The sequence below is a fragment of the Panulirus ornatus genome, chromosome 45 (assembly GCF_036320965.1).
Source record: "Panulirus ornatus isolate Po-2019 chromosome 45, ASM3632096v1, whole genome shotgun sequence".
Classification (NCBI taxonomy): Eukaryota; Metazoa; Arthropoda; class Malacostraca; order Decapoda; family Palinuridae; genus Panulirus; species Panulirus ornatus.
The window spans coordinates 1846405-1866155 of record NC_092268.1 but is presented as its reverse complement, the minus strand read 5'-3'; the positions used below and the strand labels follow the sequence as shown (position 1 = coordinate 1866155).

The 19751-nt window shown below is 39.4% G+C and overlaps 2 protein-coding genes across 32 annotated transcripts in view; both read right to left on the bottom strand.

The window, feature by feature from the left end:
• The window catches only part of LOC139762982 (negative elongation factor D-like), a 303098-nt gene that overhangs the window by 39070 nt on the left and 244277 nt on the right, over positions 1-19751 (bottom strand). For 8 of the 25 annotated variants that reach the window (XM_071688450.1, XM_071688454.1, XM_071688456.1 and 5 more), the window contains 4 exons: positions 12676-12752; positions 12369-12457; positions 11827-11915; positions 7769-7882 (listed from right to left, as the gene is read on the bottom strand). Coding sequence is in view for 8 of the 25 variants with exons in the window: in XM_071688440.1 (XP_071544541.1) it covers positions 12735-12752 (18 nt within the window). In the remaining 17 variants the exon portion in view is untranslated. Of the gene's footprint in view, positions 1-4558; positions 4649-7768; positions 7883-11826; positions 11916-12368; positions 12458-12675; positions 12753-19751 lie in introns of those variants that run through there. The other 17 variants (XM_071688451.1, XM_071688455.1, XM_071688457.1 and 14 more) reach the window with 9 other exon arrangements.
• LOC139762983 (negative elongation factor D-like) overlaps positions 1-19751 on the bottom strand; it is a 275049-nt gene that overhangs the window by 217210 nt on the left and 38088 nt on the right. The window lies entirely within an intron of this gene.

The following is a 19751-nucleotide window of genomic DNA, read 5'->3' as shown; positions in this document are numbered from 1 at the left end:
GCGGTTTTCACAATTCATTTATACAACAATAATGACATTTAATCAGTCTTATGTCTTACAAATAGCTTTTGATGCAAAATAAAACTATCATTATTGCCATCATTCAAAGATGACAACTAAAGCTTTATCCAACATGTTACGAGCTTCCCTGAACAAAAGAAAAATTGCCACTTTCTCTTCCTAACACAAATACGTGTGCTTCTCACCATCATTCTCCCTTTGAATTTACCTCCAAGAATGTAGAGGTAAAACTTGGTATGGTTGGCACAGTTCCAAGTGTGATGCATGGTGAATGAAAATCAATTTTGTCATTTATATCTCTATAAAGATTTGTAAATTAGTTGATAGGTATGTAAAAGAGAGACTTGTGAATGTTAATGTGCTGAGAGGGGCAGCTGGAGGGATGTCTGATCACAATCTTGTGGAGGCAAAGGTGAAGATTTGTAAAGGTTTCCAGAAAAGAATAGAGAATGTTGGGGAGAAGAGAGTGGTCAGAGTTAGTGAGCTTGGAAAGGAAACATGTGAGGAAGTATCAGGAGAATGGCAAAAGGTGAGAGCAAATGACGTGTGGGGAGTGGGGGAGGAATGGGATGTATTTGGGGAAGCAGTAATGGCTTTCGCAAAAGATGCATGTGGCATGAGAAAGGTGGGAGTTGGGCAAATCAGAAAGGGTAGTGAGTGTTGGGATGAGTGAAGAAGTAAGGTTGTTAGTGAAAGAGAAGAGAGGCGTTTGGACAATTCTTGCAGGGAAGTAGTGCAAATGACGGAGATGTATAAAAGAAATAGGCAGGAGGTCAAGAGAAAGGTGCAAGAGACAAAAAAGAGGGCAAATGAGAGTTGGGGTGAGAGTTAAATTTCATAGAAAATAAAAAGATGTTTTGGAGGGAGGTGAATAACATGCATAAGACGAGAGAACAAATGGGAACATCAGCAAAGGGGGCAAATGAGGAGTTAATAAGTAGTTTTTAAACGAGGAGATGAAGCAAGTATTTTGAAGGTTTGATGAATGCGTTTGATGAAAGAATGGCTGATATAGGGCGTTTTGGTTGGGGAGGTGTGCAAAGTGGTACAGGAGCTGAAAAAGAGGGCAAATTAAAGATGGAATGAGTGTGTCTGTAAACATCGGGATAATGTTTTGGAAAGATTTAATAATTCATGAAAACAAAGCAAATGGGAACTTCAGTGAAGGGGTCAATAAAGTGGTAACAGTAAATGACAAGAGATCGAGTATCTTGAATGATTGCTGAATGTTTGATGATAGGGTGGCAGATGTAGGGTGTTTGGGTCAGGGAAGTATGTGAAGTGATCCAGCCATGGAAAAGTGTTTGGTGAAAAAAGAAGAGAAAGTTAAAGCCTTACATGTGATGAAACATAGCAAGGTAGCGGAAGTGATGATACTGCAGATGAATTTCTTACAACAGGACGATTGTTGTAGAATGTTTAGTTAGGATTTCCAATGTACATATGGATCATGGAGAGGTCTCCCAAGGATTGGCAGAATGCATGTATAGTGCCACTGCGTAAAGGTATGGGGGACAAAAATAGAGTTTTCAAAATACAAAGGTACAAGAGGTTTGTTAAGCGTATGTGGTAAGCTGTAAGGAAGAGTGGTGGCATATGGCAAAGGCAGGTACAGACAGTAGACTGGGGAAGAGCAACATGGTTTCCCAAGTGGTAAAGGATCTATGGATCAAGTGTTTGCATTAAAGACTGAAAAACAAATATGGGTATGTGGCATTTATGGATATGGATAAAGAATTTGATAAGGTTGACATACTTTGTGGATGGTCTTACAAATACTTGGTCTAGGAGGAAGCAGCAAGAAGCAATGAAAATTTATGATGGGTGTAAGGTACGTGTGTGTGGGTGGGTAGGAAAAAAGGAAAGTGGTTCCACATGAAGGTTTATGTTATGGGTCTGGAGTGTCACTATGACAAGTGGTAGGAAGATAAATACAAAGGTCTTGAACAGAGGGGCAAGTATGCATTCTGTAGGTATTAAGGGCCTGGGAAGAGATTCAGTTTGCTGATGACACAGCAGTAGTGGCAGATTATTAACTGAAACTGCACAAGCTGGTGACCGAGTTGGTATTGTGTGTTAAAGACGGCAGTTGCGAGTAAATGTCAATAATTGCATGGTTATTAGGTTTAGTAGGATAGAGGGACAGGTTTGCTAGGGTGAAAGTACGAATTGAGAAGATTTGAATTGTCTCAGTTACCCCTGTGTGGTGTGCATGTGCATGCATACATGCATGGGTATGTGTGCTCATGCATAAGTATGTGTACATGTGCATGGATATGTGCGCATGCATGCATACATGCACACGTATGTGTGCATGCATGCATACATGCACAAGTATGTGCACATGCATACATGCAGGCATAAGTGCGCATGCATGCATACATTCACGCATATGTGCGCATGCATCCATACATGCACGCATATGTGCACATGCATGCACGCATATGTGCGCATGGATGCATACATGCACGCATATGTGCGCATGGATGCATACATGCACGCATATGTGCGCATGCATCCATACATGCACGCATATGTGCGCATGGATGCATACATGCACGCATATGTGCGCATGCATGCATACATGCACGCATATGTGCGCATGCATGCATACATGCACGCATATCTGCGCATGCATGCATACATGCACGCATGTGTGCGCATGCATGCATAAATGCATGCATGTGTGCACATGCATGCACGCATATGTGCGCTTGCACGCATGTGCGCGCATGCACGCATACATGCATGCATGCTTGTGTGCATGTGCATAAGGGGAGGGGCAAGAAACAAGAACGAACTTCTTATACCAAGAGTTGCAATTACTGCACTATACTTCTACAGTCTATCCCTTACTACTTTTCAATTAGAAAATATTTTACTACATACAGTGCACTAATACATCCACTACAATCTATGCTACAATACACATGCAGTTTTAATGAAATTAACAAAACATGCACAATATCATATCTAAATTGATAAACCATAGTCGTCAGTCAAGTCAGTCCACCAAACAGCTGTTTGTTTCTGCCGGAGTCATACACACAATACCAAGCAGTGAAAGTATTCAAGATGAGAGATGGTGCATTTCAGCAAAGAAACAGGGATGTTCTTGCCGAGTGAAACAAGATAAGAAGTGTGGTTAAGAAGTGTGATAAGAAGTGTGGTTAAGAGAGCTGAAGAGGGTGTGCTAAAATGGTTTGGGTATATGGAGAGAATGAGTGAGGGAAGGTTGACAATGAGGATATATGGGCCAAAGGAGTATGGAACAAAAGAACAGGAAGACCAAGTCAGAAATGGAAGGATGGAGTGAAAAGACTAAGCAATCAAGGCCTGAACATTCAAAAGGGTTAAATGAGTGTACAGGATAGAGTGAACTGGAATTATATGGTATACTGGGGTCAACCTGCTGTCAATGGATTGAACCAGGGCATGATTGAGCAAGTAATGAAAGAGAACAGATAAAAAATGTGGATGAGACAGCATATATGGAGAGAACAAAAGGAAAAGTTGACAACGAGGATATATGGGCCAGAGGTGGATGGAACAAGGAAAATGCAGAGACCAAATTGGAGATGGAAGGATGGAGTGAAAAGATTTTGAGCAATCAAGGACAGAACATTCAAGAGGGTTAAATGTGTGTGCAGGATAGAGTGAACTGGAACTATGCGGTTTACTGGGGTCAACCTGCTGTCAATGGATTGAACTAGGGCATGACTGAGCAAGTAATGAAAGAGTAAGAATAGTGATGATAAAAAGAGTGGTTCAGAGAGATGAAGAGGGGATGCTAAAATGGTTTGGATATATGGAGAGAACAAGAGGAAAGGTTGACGAGGATATATGGGCCAGAGGTGGATGGAACAAAGAGAACGGGGAGACCAAGTTGGAGATGGAAGGATGGAGTGAAAAGATTTTGAGCGATCAGGGCCTGAATATACAAGAAGGTGAAATGCATGCAAGGAATAGAGTGAATCGGAATGATGTGGTATACCAGGGTGGACATGCTGTCAATGGATTGAACCAGGGCATGTGAAGTGTCTCGGTTAAACCATGGAAAGGTCTGTGGGGCCTGGATATGGAAAGAAAGCTGCAGTTTCAGTGCATTATACATGACAGCGAGAGACAGTGTGAACGAATGTGGCCTTTTTGTCTGTTCCTGGAGCTGCCTCACTAGATGGGGGGAAATGGTATTTCATGTGTTGAGGGGTGGCAAAAGGAAATGGATGAAGGTGGCAAGTATGGATATGTACATGTGTATATATGTATATGTCTGTATGTACACACATGTATATGTTGAAATGTATATGTATATATGTGTGGGTGGGTTGGGCCATTCCTCGTCTGTTTGCTTGTACTACCTCGCTAATGCGAAGAGACAGTGGTTAAGTATAATAAATACATATATATTTTCAGAAGTATCTAATCTCATGCCTTGAAAGCCATTTTCTATCGAATGCATTTTGTTCGACACTCAAATCTTGCAATTAATATTGGTCTCCCTTAAAACAATTTTCAATATATATTAACCAATTACCACAAATCATTTGTTATATCCATAGCAGTACCAACAATGCTATTGAAGAAAATTTCTTTTTCCAAATTGCTGGTGTGCTACACAGTGTACCTGAAAGTCAATGCTAAATATTAATTTCTACAACTGAGCAACAGAAAGTTAAATCAACTATTCAACAAAGTTCAAGAATGTTTTCTTCCATAATTTAATTTTCAACTTAAATCTTTAATATATAGACAAGATCATTTTCATGTGCAAGAAAATGCTCTCTAAGCTCTGTTAAGTATGTTTTAACATAAGCCCTGCTGGACCATATCTACGATAGTCTTCATTGCATTTACAACTATTTAAGAATCATCTTTCGATGAACTTCCATGCAAGTAAAAATTTTATTCTTGCTGGATTCATTTTATAGATTTATCACTAAATCCTCAAGTATTTGGAAGACTGGTAAACTAAACTAAACTTACAGTTATACAAAAGCATACTTCTATTATCAACTAAGTTCTCTCGAGTCTATGATGACCATGTAAAGTATCTTCAAACATAAGCAACACTGGGCCATATCTATGAAAGTCTCTCGATCGCATTTACAACTATGATTCAAAAATTATCTTTTAATGAACTTTTATGCAAGTAAAAATGTTATTCCTCATTCAAAAATTATCTTTTAATGAATTTATTTTCTATTTTTATATATTTTGCTTTGTCGCTGTCTCCCGTGTTTGCGAGGTAGCGCAAGGAAACAGACGAAAGAAATGGCCCAACCCACCCCCATACACATGTATATACATACACATCCACACATGCAAATATACATACCTATACATCTCAATGTACACATATATATACACACAGACACATACATATATACCCATGCACACAATTCACACTGTCTGCCTTTATTCATTCCCATCGCCACCTCGCCACACATGGAATACCATCCCCCTCCCCCCTCATGTGTGTGAGGTAGTGCTAGGAAAAGACAACAAAGGCCCCATTCGTTCACACTCATTCTCTAGCTGTCATGCAATAATGCCCGAAACCACAGCTCCCTTTCCACATCCAGGCCCCACACAACTTTCCATGGTTTACCCCAGACGCTTCATATGCCCTGATTCAATCCACTGACAGCACGTCAACCCCGGTATACCACATCAATCCAATTCACTCTATTCCTTGCCCGCCTTTCACCCTCCTGCATGTTCAGGCCCCGATCACTCAAAATCTTTTTCACTCCATCTTTCCACCTCCAATTTGGTCTCCCACTTCTCCTCGTTCCCTCCACCTCCGACACATATTTCCTCTTGGTCAATCTTTCCTCATTAATTCTCTCCATGTGCCCAAATCATTTCAAAACACCCTCTTCTGCTCTCTCAACCATGCTCTTATTATTTCCACACATCTCTCTTACCCTTACATTACTTACTCGATCAAACCACCTCACACCACACATTGTCCTCAAACATTTCCAGCACATCCACCCCCCTGCGCACAACTCTATCCATAGCCCACACCTCGCAACCATACAACATTGTTGGAACCACTATTCCTTCAAACATACCCATTTTTGCTTTCCAAGATAATGTTCTCGACTTCCACACATTCTTAAAGGCTCCCAGGATTTTCGCCCCCTCCCCCACCCTATGATTCACTTCCACTTCCATGGTTCCATCCGCTGCCAGATCCACTCCCAGATATCTAAAACACTTTCCTTCCTCCAGTTTTTCTCCACTCAAACTTACCTCCCAATTGATTTGACCCTCAACCCTACTGTACCTAATAACCTTGCTCTTATTCACACTTACTCAACTTTCTTCTTTCACACACTTTACCAAACTCAGTCACCAGCTTTTGCAGTTTTTCACATGAATCAGCCACCAGCACTGTATCATCAGCGAACAACTGACTCACTTCCCAAGCTCTCTCATCCACAACAGACTTCATACTTGCCCCCCTTTCCAAAACTCTTGCATTCACCTCCCTAACAACCCCATCCATAAACAAATTAAACAACCATGGAGACATCATACACCCCTGCCGCAAACCTACATTCACTGAGAACCAATCACTTTCCTCTCTTCCTACATGTACACATGCCTTACATCCTCGATAAAAACTTTTCGCTGCTTCTAACAACTTGCCTCCCACACCATATATTCTTAATACCTTCCACAGAGTATCTCTATCAACTCTATCATATGCCTTCTCCAGATCCATAAATGCTATATACAAATCCATTTGCTTTTCTAAGTATTTCTCACATACATTCTTCAAAGCAAACACCTGATCCACACATCCTCTACCACTTCTGAAACCACACTGCTCTTCCCCAATCTGATGCTCTTTACATGCCTTCACCCTCTCAATCAATACCCTCCCATATAATTTACCAGGAATACTCAACAAACTTATACCTCTGTAATTTGAGCACTCACTCTTATCCCCTTTGCCTTTGTACAATGGCACTATGCACGCATTCCGCCAATCCTCAGGCACCTCACCATGGGTTATACATTTAATAACCTTACCAACCAGTCAACAATACAGTCACCCCCTTTTTTCATAGATTCCACTGCAATACCATCCAAACCTGCTGCCTTGCCGGCTTTCATCTTCCGCAAAGCTTTTACTACCTCTTCTCTGTTTACCAAATCATTTTCCCTAACCCTCTCACTTTGCACACCACCTCGACCAAAACACCCTATATCTGCCACTCTATCATCAAACATTCAACAAACCTTCAAAATACTCACTCCATCTCCTTCTCGCATCACCACTACTTGTTATCACCTCCCCATTAGCGTCCTTCACTGAAGTTCCCATTTGCTCCATTGTCTTACGCACTTTATTTACCTCCTTCCAGAACATCTTTTTTATTCTCCCTAAAACTTAATGATACCCTCTCACCCTAACTCTCATTTGCCCTCTTTTTCACCTCTTGCACCTTTCTCTTGACCTCCTGTCTCTTTCTTTTATACATCTCCCACTCAATTGCATTTTTTCCCTGCAAAAATCATCCAAATGCCTCTCTCTTCTCTTTCACTAATAATCTTACTTCTTCATCCCACCACTCACTACCCTTTGTAATCAACCCACCTCCCATGCTTCTATGCAAGTAAAAATGTTATTCCTCCTAAACTCATTCTGTAAGAATGACTCATCACTAAATCCTAAAGTATTTGGAAGCCTGGTAAACTAAACTAAACTGGCACTTATATACAAACATACTTCTATTATCAACTAAGTTCTGTTGAGTTGGCAGTGGTCACGTGTGTTTCTTGCTGCTGCTGCTGCTGCTCCATATCATGCACTAAGGCCATTCCACATTCGTACAGAAGACACCTGGAAAATAAGTCAACAATGAAAAGAGCTTAATAAAACTACGTGCAAGGAGCACTGCTACTGCTATCAAGTTATAACTCACATATAATAATGCACCTATCATTTGTTGCCATATATATGTACCCACCCAGTGCTGTAATTCTTACATTAACATGTACACCAACATGAGCTTGCTACATCATCATCTCTTACCTAATTGCCAAATATTTTCATAGTTTCAGATGCTAAAAGCTACCAAAACTAAGTTCTCACAAATATAATCAAAATCAGAAAACACAGCCTCAGCAGTACATACACAAAAACAAAATCAAGAGTTTATACGTATCTAATTGCACAGATTGTGATTTTCCAAATCTTCAAGCCTCACCTACATGTGGACTGCAAGCACTATGTCCATAAACATATAATCTCTCCTTGTCACACACAACACTAAACACTTGGCTCACACATCTCATTCTTTGCAACTCTATTTTCCTGCAGTAAGCACTGTGAGTTAGCCCTGCCTTTTAGCACAATGGTAGGATCAACAGATATTAGAAATAGTTATGAACATTATGTAGTAGTAGGAGATACGAGCATTAGTTGGAAGCATTAGACAGAAGCAGTATACCACATCGTTCCAATTCACTCTATTCCTTGCACGCCTTTCACCCTCCTGCATGTTCAGGCCCCAATCACTCAAAATCTTTTTCACTCCATCTTTCCACCTAAAATTTGGTCTCCCACTTCTCCTCGTTCCCTCCACCTCGACACATATATCCTCTTTGTCAATCTTTCCTCACTCATTCTCTCCATGTGACCAAACCATTTCAAAACACCCTCTTCTGCTCTCTCAACCATGCTCTTTTTATTTCCACACATCTCTCTTACCCTTACATTACTTACTCGATCAAACCACCTCACACCACATATTGTCCTCAAACATCTCATTTCCAGCACATCCACCCCCCTGCGCACAACTCTATCCATAGCCCACGCCTCGCAACCATAAAACATTGTTGGAACCACTATTCCTTCAAACATACCCATTTTTGCTTTCCGAGATAATGTTCTCGACTTCCACACATTCTTCAAGGCTCCAAGAATTTTCGCCCCCTCCCCCACCCTATGATTCACTTCCGCTTCCATGGTTCCATCTGCTGCCAGATCCACTCCCACATATCTAAAACACTTTACTTCCTCCAGTTTTTCTCCATTCAAACTTACCTCCCAATTGACTTGACCCTCAACCCTACTGTACCTAATAACCTTGCTCTTATTCACATTTACTCTGAACTTTCTTCTTTCACACACTTTACCAAACTCAGTCACCAGCTTCTGCAGTTTCTCACATGAATCAGCCACCAGCGCTGTATCATCAGCGAACAACAACTGACTCACTTCCCAAGCTCTCTCATTCACAACAGACTGCATACTTGCCCCTCTTTCCAAAACTCTTGCATTCACCTCCCTAACATCCCCATCCATAAAGAAATTAAACAACCATGGAGACATCACACACCCCTGCCGCATACCTACATTCACTGAGAACCAATCACTTTCCCCTCTTCCTACACGTATACATGCCTTACATCCTCGATAAAAACTTTTCACTGCTTCTAACAACTTGCCTCCCACACCATATATTCTTAAAACCTTCCACAGAGCATCTCTATCAACTCTATCATATGCCTTCTCCAGATCCATAAATACTACATACAAATCCATTTGTTTTTCTAAGTATTTCTCACATACATTCTTCAGAGCAAACACCTGATCCACACATCCTCTACCACTTCTGAAACCACACTGCTCTTCCCCAATCTGATGCTCTGTACATGCCTTCACCCTCTCAATCAATACCCTCCCATATAATTTACCAGGAATACTCAACAAACTTATACCTCTGTAATTTGAGCACTCACTCTTATCCCCTTTGCCTTTGTACAATGGCACTATGCAAGCATTCCACCAATCCTCAGGCATCTCACCATGAATCATACATACATTAAATAACCTTACCAACCAGTCAACAATACAGTCACCCCCTTTTTTCATAGATTCCACTGCAATACCATCCAAACCTGCTGCCTTGCCGGCTTTCATCTTCTGCAAAGCTTTTACTACCTCTTCTCTATTTACCTAAATCATTTTCCCTAACCCTCTCACTTTGCACACCACCTCGACCAAAACACCCTATATCTGCTACTCTATCATCAAACACATTCAACAAACCTTCAAAATACTCACTTTATCTCCTCACATCACCACTACTTGTTATCACCTCCCCATTAGCGTCCTTCACTGAAGTTCCCATTTGCTCCCTTGTCTTACGCACTTTATTTACCTCCTTCCAAAACATCTTTTTATTCTCCCTGAAATTTAATGATACTCTCTCACCCCAACTCTCATTTGCCCTCTTTTTCACCTCTTGCACCTTTCTCTTGACCTCCTGCCTCTCTTTTATACCTCTCCCACTCATTTGCATTTTTTCCCTGCAAAAAAAGAAGCAGTAGGTTGGAAAATTAAGTAGGAATATTAAGTAAACACATTAAGCAATAGTAGTTGGTAGGAACACTAAGCAGGAGCCTCTGAAACACTGAACCAGAGTTCACTCTGCCAATGGCCAGTTAAGACTGAGGCAGCAAATGGTAAGAAGTAGCACTGGATTCATCGGTTATGAAAAGAACTATGGATGGTGGTACCTAGCACTGTTTATACTGTAGAGTAAATGGTCCAACAATGTTAAGTTCTTTTAAGTATATATTTTCATTAAGTTCCTTTATATATATATCTATGATAAAGCTATTTATAATCTAATTTGATATACAATAATAAAGAAAAACACACACTATCCCTTTAAAGCCATTACTCTGATGTGGTTCGGGCTTGTAGAAAAAGCTAAAGGAGTTTACAAGGAAAGTATAATTAAGGGGGTTGGTGTGAGGATCATCATCAGTGACCTGAAGAAATAGATTAGAGGAGTACTGGAGGGAAAAAATGAGGCAAGAATGTGTGGAATGGTATCTGTGGGAAGCATGTAAAGAAAAAACGAGTGGAAACTTCAGCCATCACCATTCCCTTGCAGAGTTTTGAGGGGAATGGTAGTCAGAGAGACATATCTATAGGAACATGAATCTGGAAATTTATCTACCAGAAGCAAAATTTCATAAAAGTATGATGTGTAATCCAATCTTTGCCGACTACATGACAACCTCAATTAATGCCAACATCCTAAAATTTCAAAAAAGTTATAAGTGAGAAATACCATGAGATTGACAAAAATGGCAAGAGTAAATGAAGCTAGGGGAGTGATAGAATTGGGAGGTATTTAAGGGAGCAGTGTTGGCATGTGCAAGTACAAGGTGGGAGATGGGTAGGTGAGAAAGGGTAAAAAGTGGCAAGATGAAGTTACAAGTGAAAGCAAAAAGGGAGGTTTATGGGAAACACTTACAAGGAAAAAAGTACAAACCTTGGAGGTAACCTTGGAAAGGTCTGTGGGGCCTGGCTTTGGATAGGGGGCTGCAGTTTTGGTGCATTTCATGCAAAAGCTAAAGAATATACATGTATGCAAGTGAATGTGGCCTCTCTTAGTTTGTTCCCGATGCTGACTCACTAACACGAGATACAGCAAACAGAAAATAATAAGCAAGTTTTTCCTTGTTGTAGTGCCTAAATTTGCCAAATAACACATACTGGCCACTTAAAAGGAATGGTTATGTACACAAGATATCACACGAATCTACCAATTTTCAGAATTAACAAATGCTCTAGTAGATAAAATCAATTTTGTTAATTCAGAAACTTCCATTACTAGTATATGCTTTCATGATTATCCTAATACAACTATGCCTATCAGATCTTTAAATCCTACTTGATGCTGACCAGAAAGATATAAAACCATTCCTCTCCAAGGTATAAGTAATTATTAGGTAAATATGTGGTGGTTTGGTATAATAACGTACTTGAGAGCAGCCATTCCTATCAATTATATTCAATAGCAGGGACTTCTATTTTCTTGAATGATGCCTTCTCACTACATCATACAACAGGACTGTAAAAAATAAATGAGAGGTTGACAGATGATACATGTGGTTTTGGCATATTTCATGCAACAGATAAAGATTGGATGAGAATAAACGCAACCTTACTTCATATGTTCCTGGTGCTATTTCGCTAACATGCAAAATGGTAAATATAAAAAGAAACCGATTTTCTTGTAGTGCCCGAGTTTATCTAATAACCCAGATATTGACCATTCTAAAGGAATGGTCATAGACACAAGAGATATCTCAGGTGAATCTTACCCAATTTCAGATGTACAACAAATGCTCTAGTACATAACTCCTACTGTCATCTCAGTTAACATGAAAACTGCAAACTTCCACGTTTTCAACTATGCCTGTCTTTAAATATCATTGTGCTGACTAGAATGATGAGAACAATCCCTCTCCAAGGTATAGGTAATTATTTGGTAAATATATGGTGGTATGGTATAATAACTTACTCGTGAGCAGCCATTCCTGTCAATTACATACTACAGCAGGGACTTCCGTTTTCTTGAATGATGCCTTCTCACTACATCATACAACAGGACTGTAAAAAATAGTAAATGAGAGGTTGACATAGGATACATGTGTCAATTCAGAAACTTCCATTACTAGTATATGCTTTCATGATTATCATAATACAACTACGCCTATCAGATCTTTAAATCCTACTTGGTGCTGACCAGAAAGATATAAAACCATCCCTCTCCAAGGTATAGGTAATCATTTGGTAAATAAATGACAATATGGTATAGTAGTACTTACGTAACAGCAGCCATTCGTGTCAGTTATATACAACTGACTTGTGACCTTGAATGTTGACATCACATCATACAACAGGCCTGGAAAAAATAAAAATTCAGAAACAGATATTGTTGAAGAAAGGAAAAAACAAAACAATGCAAGTGTGTGGTGTGTGGTGTGGTGCGTGTGTGTGTGTGTGGTGGGGAAGATGCAAAGAACTGCAGCTGCTTACGCAAAGAGTTGCAATAATTGTAGTCTACTACGATATTTTATCCCTTGCTACTTCCTCAAACTAATTATCAGATATGTTTCTATATACAGTGTATCATACATCCACTACAACATATGCTAAAATATGCATGCAATATTAGTAAAGTTAACAGTAACATATGCATAATACCATTTCTAAACCAATAAAACAAAGCTGTCAAGTCATGTCAGTCACTCTGTCAAATTGGGTCATGTCAAAAAATCACCAGACACGAAACATCCTCAGCACGTTATCAGGAACACTCGGAGAGGATATCTTCTAATGATCTCGATGATGGTTTGGAAGATCAAGTGGATGACCCTTGCAACTGCATTTGTCCTTCTGCTCCTGCAAAATGAAAGTGAATAGTCTCGTATTACAAATCAACGTCATTTGTTAAATGCAGATATTCTCAACATTGCCAACGTAAGCAGTTTCTCCTTTAAAATCAATTATAATTCTCAATATATTTATCAACTAGTTACCACAAAACCAAAAATACTGACATACCCGTGAGTACAAAAGAAAATTGGGTACACTTCCTAAACTGTACATAGGATAAGCAGATTAATTAACATGTTCTCTCTTGTGCATATGCTAGAAATTACATCTTCCGCAGCTCTGTATGCCAAACCACAAGCAACCTACTTCACTGTACAATAAATCAACTGCATATTTCCTTTACAAGAAATATGGGTGATAAATGAAACGCCTCATCCATACATCATTGGAATTACTGTAACTTAACCATTTTTACCCTCCCAGATAGTGAAATCTTATCCCATACATTCCTCGATGCTCCATTACCATTAAGACAACCATTTTTACCCTCCCAGATAGTGAAATCTTATCCCATACATTCCTCGATGCTCCATTACCATTAACCAGAACCCCTTTCTGGCTCCTGTAGCTTCATAGCTGCATTATTTCCAGTAGCACGGAAATAATGGGTCTCCTTTGGAGTAACAAGTTCATCACTGAGAATGAAATTCTTTTGTCAACAGACAATTTAGTTTTGCCTAATGTCACTTGACAATCATAGTCAGGACATAACTGATGGTTTAACAGCAAACTACACAATTATGAGAGATTAAATTCTTAAACCATTACCACAGGAGAAAGTAGCTTAATATTGAAAACGAAGTCATGAAGTACTTAAGTGGTAAATTACCTAATTTACTCGCTGTATATGCCTCAATCCATCAACATGGGTTTCAATGGGCACCTGAATAAAGTCCACCAATCAATCAATTCGCAAGAACAGAACTACTGTTGTTGTTTATATCAACCGACGCCATGTTGGATCTGATTTCCGCGATCGGTAAATAATTATGTAAAATAATCAATGTTAATGACAAAAGATTTACGAGGTTTAAAACGATCCTAAGGGGCAGATAAATGTAAATTATAAAAATACTAAACTATTTGCTGACCAAGGCCACTAAAAGTTTAGGTAAATTTATACCAAATGTACATCACATCCAATCACCCTCCATTTTCCCTGGCAAACATATCCCTTAATGCTTTATTTAATGGCTGTAAAACATTCTACAAATCATAACTTGCAGCAAGTAATTCTGTAAAAACTACACAATTATGGAATAAATGAAACATTCAAGCTGTTGGTCAAAGCTAACCTACACATTTAACTGTCAAAATAATGTTAAAGACCTCAGACCAACTTCCAATGCGCCACTATGTACCAAGACGAAATAACGTCACAATTCGCCATTAAGGACATTATTAATAGGTTTTCAAATCTGCCATAGTTTAATATATATATGAAACCGTCGATTAATGGCGTCAAATTTCAATTCCTCCCTATATTACGTAGGGAAATAATGCATATCATGAAACCCAAGAGAACTGGACAACTTACCCTCACGGAGCCGATGGTCAAAGAGGTTGCAAATGGTAAGGACTCGTTCTCGAAACCTCGGTATGGTGTGGATTCGAAGCGTCTTCGAACACAAACCTTCGAACGAATATTGAGTTTTTACCAAGTCTTTCTCGTTATTTCCAGAACAAACTCAATAAAATCTCCTCGAATATTAAGACAGAGAATATATATATAAAATGTAACAAGCTGATCCATCAGATAATGATAAAATTAAACCCGAGATATTTCTGGAGTTCATTCACGGTTCAAAGCCGAGTTGAGCGGGGTGAAGCAATCCGAGTCGTTTTAATAGGTCATAATGAGCGGTTCGGTTGTTTCATCTTTAACATGATATTTGCAACAGATATAAACACTCAAATTTTGGTCTGACAACCGTGAAGCTAAATTTTTTACTTTAAAATATCAAAATGACTATAATCATCAAGATACGTATGTTAAAAGTAATGATTCGCGAAATTAATGTCTATTTGGTAATTTTACATGATTTAAAATGTGATTTTAAGGACCATGACAACAGCGTCATCTTGCTGGGATCAGGAAAAGTAAAATGTGTCCAGGGAAATAAATAAATAAATAACACTGATGTTTGGCGACCGAGCCGAATTCTGCATTCATTCCCATACAAAAACAGTCATTTTACCCGAATAAACATATTATAACGCAATCTTAACGTTAATTGAAAATTAAACAGCCACTTCAACAACTAGAATATGACATTGTCCAGTCTAAAGTAACAGGCGCGACATTCCTTTCATCTAGAGACATTTGCGAGTTCATGAACATTCTCGTTGGGGAAGCCCTGTTAGGTTTAGGTCATCTTGATGTCATCTAAGATATAGAATTACGTTGCTTATGAAGCCATGTGAGCGAACTACAGTAACAAATTATACTAACGGAGATGTGCTCCATATTAATTCCTCCTTATTATCCTCTCTATCTGCTTCAGAAATACCTTCAAATCGGCTTCCATGTGTATTCAATGGACACATAAGTTATCGGTATTCTAATATCAGAGAAGAGAAGATATTTCACAAAGTAAACATTTTCACTTAATTTCCCTCTGATTGGTCTCATATTTCTCCTTTCTCGTTATTTCTCCTGCAGTTATTGGTGCTCATCTGAACAAAATGCTACTGTTCTGTCTTTTCTGTATCAAAAACAAACTAATTCTATCTATATACAATATAACATTTATGTCTCTTTCTCACTCTGCCTCTCCTTTTATCTATCTGCATGTATTGCTTAAATCAAATGTCTACTAGAGTCAATAAAACAAAATTCCTTGTATTTCTTATGGACTAAATGTCTAAAAATGTAATAAATCAGTTACTAAAAGGCAAAATCAATTCTCATAAATTTGTCACATACAACTGTCAGTTTCATATGAGTGCAAACTGGTTCTTTAAGTCCAATGTGTTGCAATCCAATTCTGATTACGTAAACTATTAGGTACTCACTAGCTTATAATGACTTAATCATCAGGAAAAATCTTGATGATGCAAGAAATAACATGCCAATCTGGATTATATATATCTAATAAAACCTAGTATGTTTGAAGGTCAAGCACATGGAATCTGCAATATTACTCATACCAAAAAACATACTGTTATGATTAACAATATTCCTAATACTAAAAAAAACTACTGTTGTGGTGATGGTTCCATCCTACCTAGTAACTTTTTCCTCAATCATTAACTTAGTTACGTTTCTTTTTCCATGCCTGGTTGACCAGTGCTGACATATCTAATGTATCTGTCTATCTACATCTCTGACACCTGTTCCAACTGAAACTCCCTCAAGGAAGTGTTGGCCATGGCAAGTCTCCAGAACTAGTGAACTCCAGCGTTACTTCTTAGCCTTTATGCCCCACTCTTAACATGCAACTGGCAGAGGGCAACTCCAGCACAGTGTTTGGAGAGGCTCCTAACTAATATTCCTATTGACTCCACCTACCTAAAGCTTCAGCTTAAATGTTCCTACCAACTACTTCTATTTACTGCTCCTCCCCTTTTGCCAAACTACAGGGGTAGCACATAAGAGCTCATTGTGGAAAAATCTATGAGTTACAAAGAATGAGCTGTGTGAATTAAGTTTTGTCAAGTGTTATGTATGACATGGCGAGATTGTGTGTTTGTGGACAGAGTGCCAATTGTCCATATGTGGGTGAGTCAGAAAGAAAAGGCAGCTAACTGGGTCAGAGGAGTGCAACCTGACAACCCCTGAAGTCCTGGCTCACTACACAGCTGTCACTAACCTTTCCTGATATATTTAATCATGAAATAATTCACCTGATCCAATCTAACTGAGTACCATTCGTTTAAACTTTTCCCGATGATCTCTTTAGCTTTTTTCAACCGAGACAGCACGGGCAACTGAGAGCCCTAATCAGAGCCACCTTGGTTACACTATATGTACATGTACCCTAGCCTAAGCCTAGTCCCATTTTACTGACCAGCCCACAATGGAAGATGAACAGCTTGTGTTGAATAGAGACTGACTATCACATCCTGGATTCAAACCTATGTGGGTTCAACATGTGTGGCCTGTAAATGCTATCATTCATTTTCCTGTGCTCTATTTAAGATTTGAAGGCAGTAATGAATAACAGTTATTCCAGATTTTCTGTGGTATTTGCTTCATAATGGTATCCAATCCCACCATTTCATCTTATGTAAATACCACTCTGTTCCCTAGTCCACATTACACTTGTCACAAGCATGGACAAGAAAGAATTTTAGGTAATTACTATAAATAATTTTCAAATGTTAAGTAATCATTTACATAGTTTACATAAATATAACATTCAAAAGCTGGAAAACCATATCTGAAAGATCAGTAATGTATCTACAATTCAAAAACTCTGAAATACAACTGCTGTTCAACTCTGAAATGTGAATGGATTAAACCATAGTAATTCAGAATGACACTTGGGTCTGATATACACACTAATTTGGGAACACCTAATCTACGTATCAACCTTGGCATCAAAATGAATCTATTGTATTTTAAGGAATTTTATCATATCATCATTACACTTAGTCGCTGTCTCCTGCGTTAGCAAGGTAGCGCAAGGAAACAGATGAAAGAATGGCCCAACCCACCCACTTACACATGTATATACATAAACCCCCACACACGCACATATGCATACCTATACATTTCATTATCTACATATATACACGCACATATTCATACTTGCGGCCTTCATCCATTTCCCTCCCCACCCCACCACACATGAAATGACACCTCCCCTTTCCCCTGCATGCGCGCAAGGTAGTCCTAGGAAAAGACAACGAAGGCCACATCTGTTCACACTCAGTCTCTAGCTGTCATGTAATAATGCACCGAAACCACATCTCCCTTTCCACATCCAGGCCCCACACAACTTTCCATGATTTACCCCAGACGCTTCACAGGCCCTGGTTCAATCCATTGACAGCACGTCAACCCCGGTATACCACATCGTTCCAATTCACTCTATTCCTTGCATGCCTTTCACCCTCCTGCATGTTCAGGCCCCGATCACTCAAAATCTTTTTCACTCCATCTTTCCACCTCCAATTTGGTCTCCCACTTCTCGTTCCCTCCACCTCTGACACATATATCCTCTTGGTCAATCCTTCCTCACTCATTCTCTCCATGTGACCAAACCATTTCAAAACACCCTCTTCTGCTCTCTCAACCACACTCTTTTTATTTCCACACATCTCTCTTACTCTTACATTACTTACTCGATCAAACCACCTCACACCACATATTGTCCTCAAACATCTCATTTCCAGCACATCCACCCTCCTGCGCACAACTCTTATCCATAGCCCACGCCTCGCAACCATACAACATTGTTGGAACCACTATTCCTTCAAACATACCCATTTTTGCTTTCCGAGATAATGTTCTTGACTTCCAAACATTCTTCAAGGCTCCCAGAATTTTCGCCCCCTCCCCCACCCTATGATTCACTTCCGCTTCCATGGTTCCATCCGCTGCCAGATCCACTCCCAGATATCTAAAACACTTTACTTCCTCCAGTTTTTCTCCATTCAAACTTACCTCCCAATTGACTTGACCCTCAACCCTACTGTACCTAATAACCTTGCTCTTATTCACATTTACTCTTAACTTTCTTCTTTCACACACTTTACCAAACTCAGTCACCAGCTTCTGCAGTTTCTTACATGAATCAGCCACCAGCGCTGTATCATCAGCGAACAACAACTGACTCACTTCCCAAGCTCTCTCATCCACAACAGACTGCATACTTGCCCCTCTTTCCAAAACTCTTGCATTCACCTCCCTAACAACCCCATCCATAAACAAATTAAACAACCATGGAGACATCACACACCCCTGCCGCAAACCTACATTCACTGAGAACCAATCACTTTCCTCTCTTCCTACACGTACACATGCCTTACATCCTCGATAAGAACTTTTCACTGCTTCTAACAACTTGCCTCCCACACCATATATTCTTAAAACCTTCCACAGAGCATCTCTATCAACTCTATCATATGCCTTCTCCAGATCCATAAATGCTACATACAAATCCATTTGTTTTTCTAAGTATTTCTCACATACATTCTTCAAAGCAAACACCTGATCCACACATCCTCTACCACTTCTGAAACCACACTGCTCTTCCCCAATCTGATGCTCTGTACACGCCTTCACCCTCTCAATCAATACCCTCCCATATAATTTACCAGGAATACTCAACAAACTTATACCTCTGTAATTTGAGCACTCACTCTTATCCCCTTTGCCTTTGTACAATGGCACTATGCAAGCATTTCGCCAATCCTCGGGCACCTCACCATGAATCATACATACATTAAATAAGCTTACCAACCAGTCAACAATACAGTCACCCCCTTTTTTAATAAATTCCACTGCAATACCATCCAAACCTGCTGCTTTGCCGGCTTTCATCTTCCGTAAAGCTTT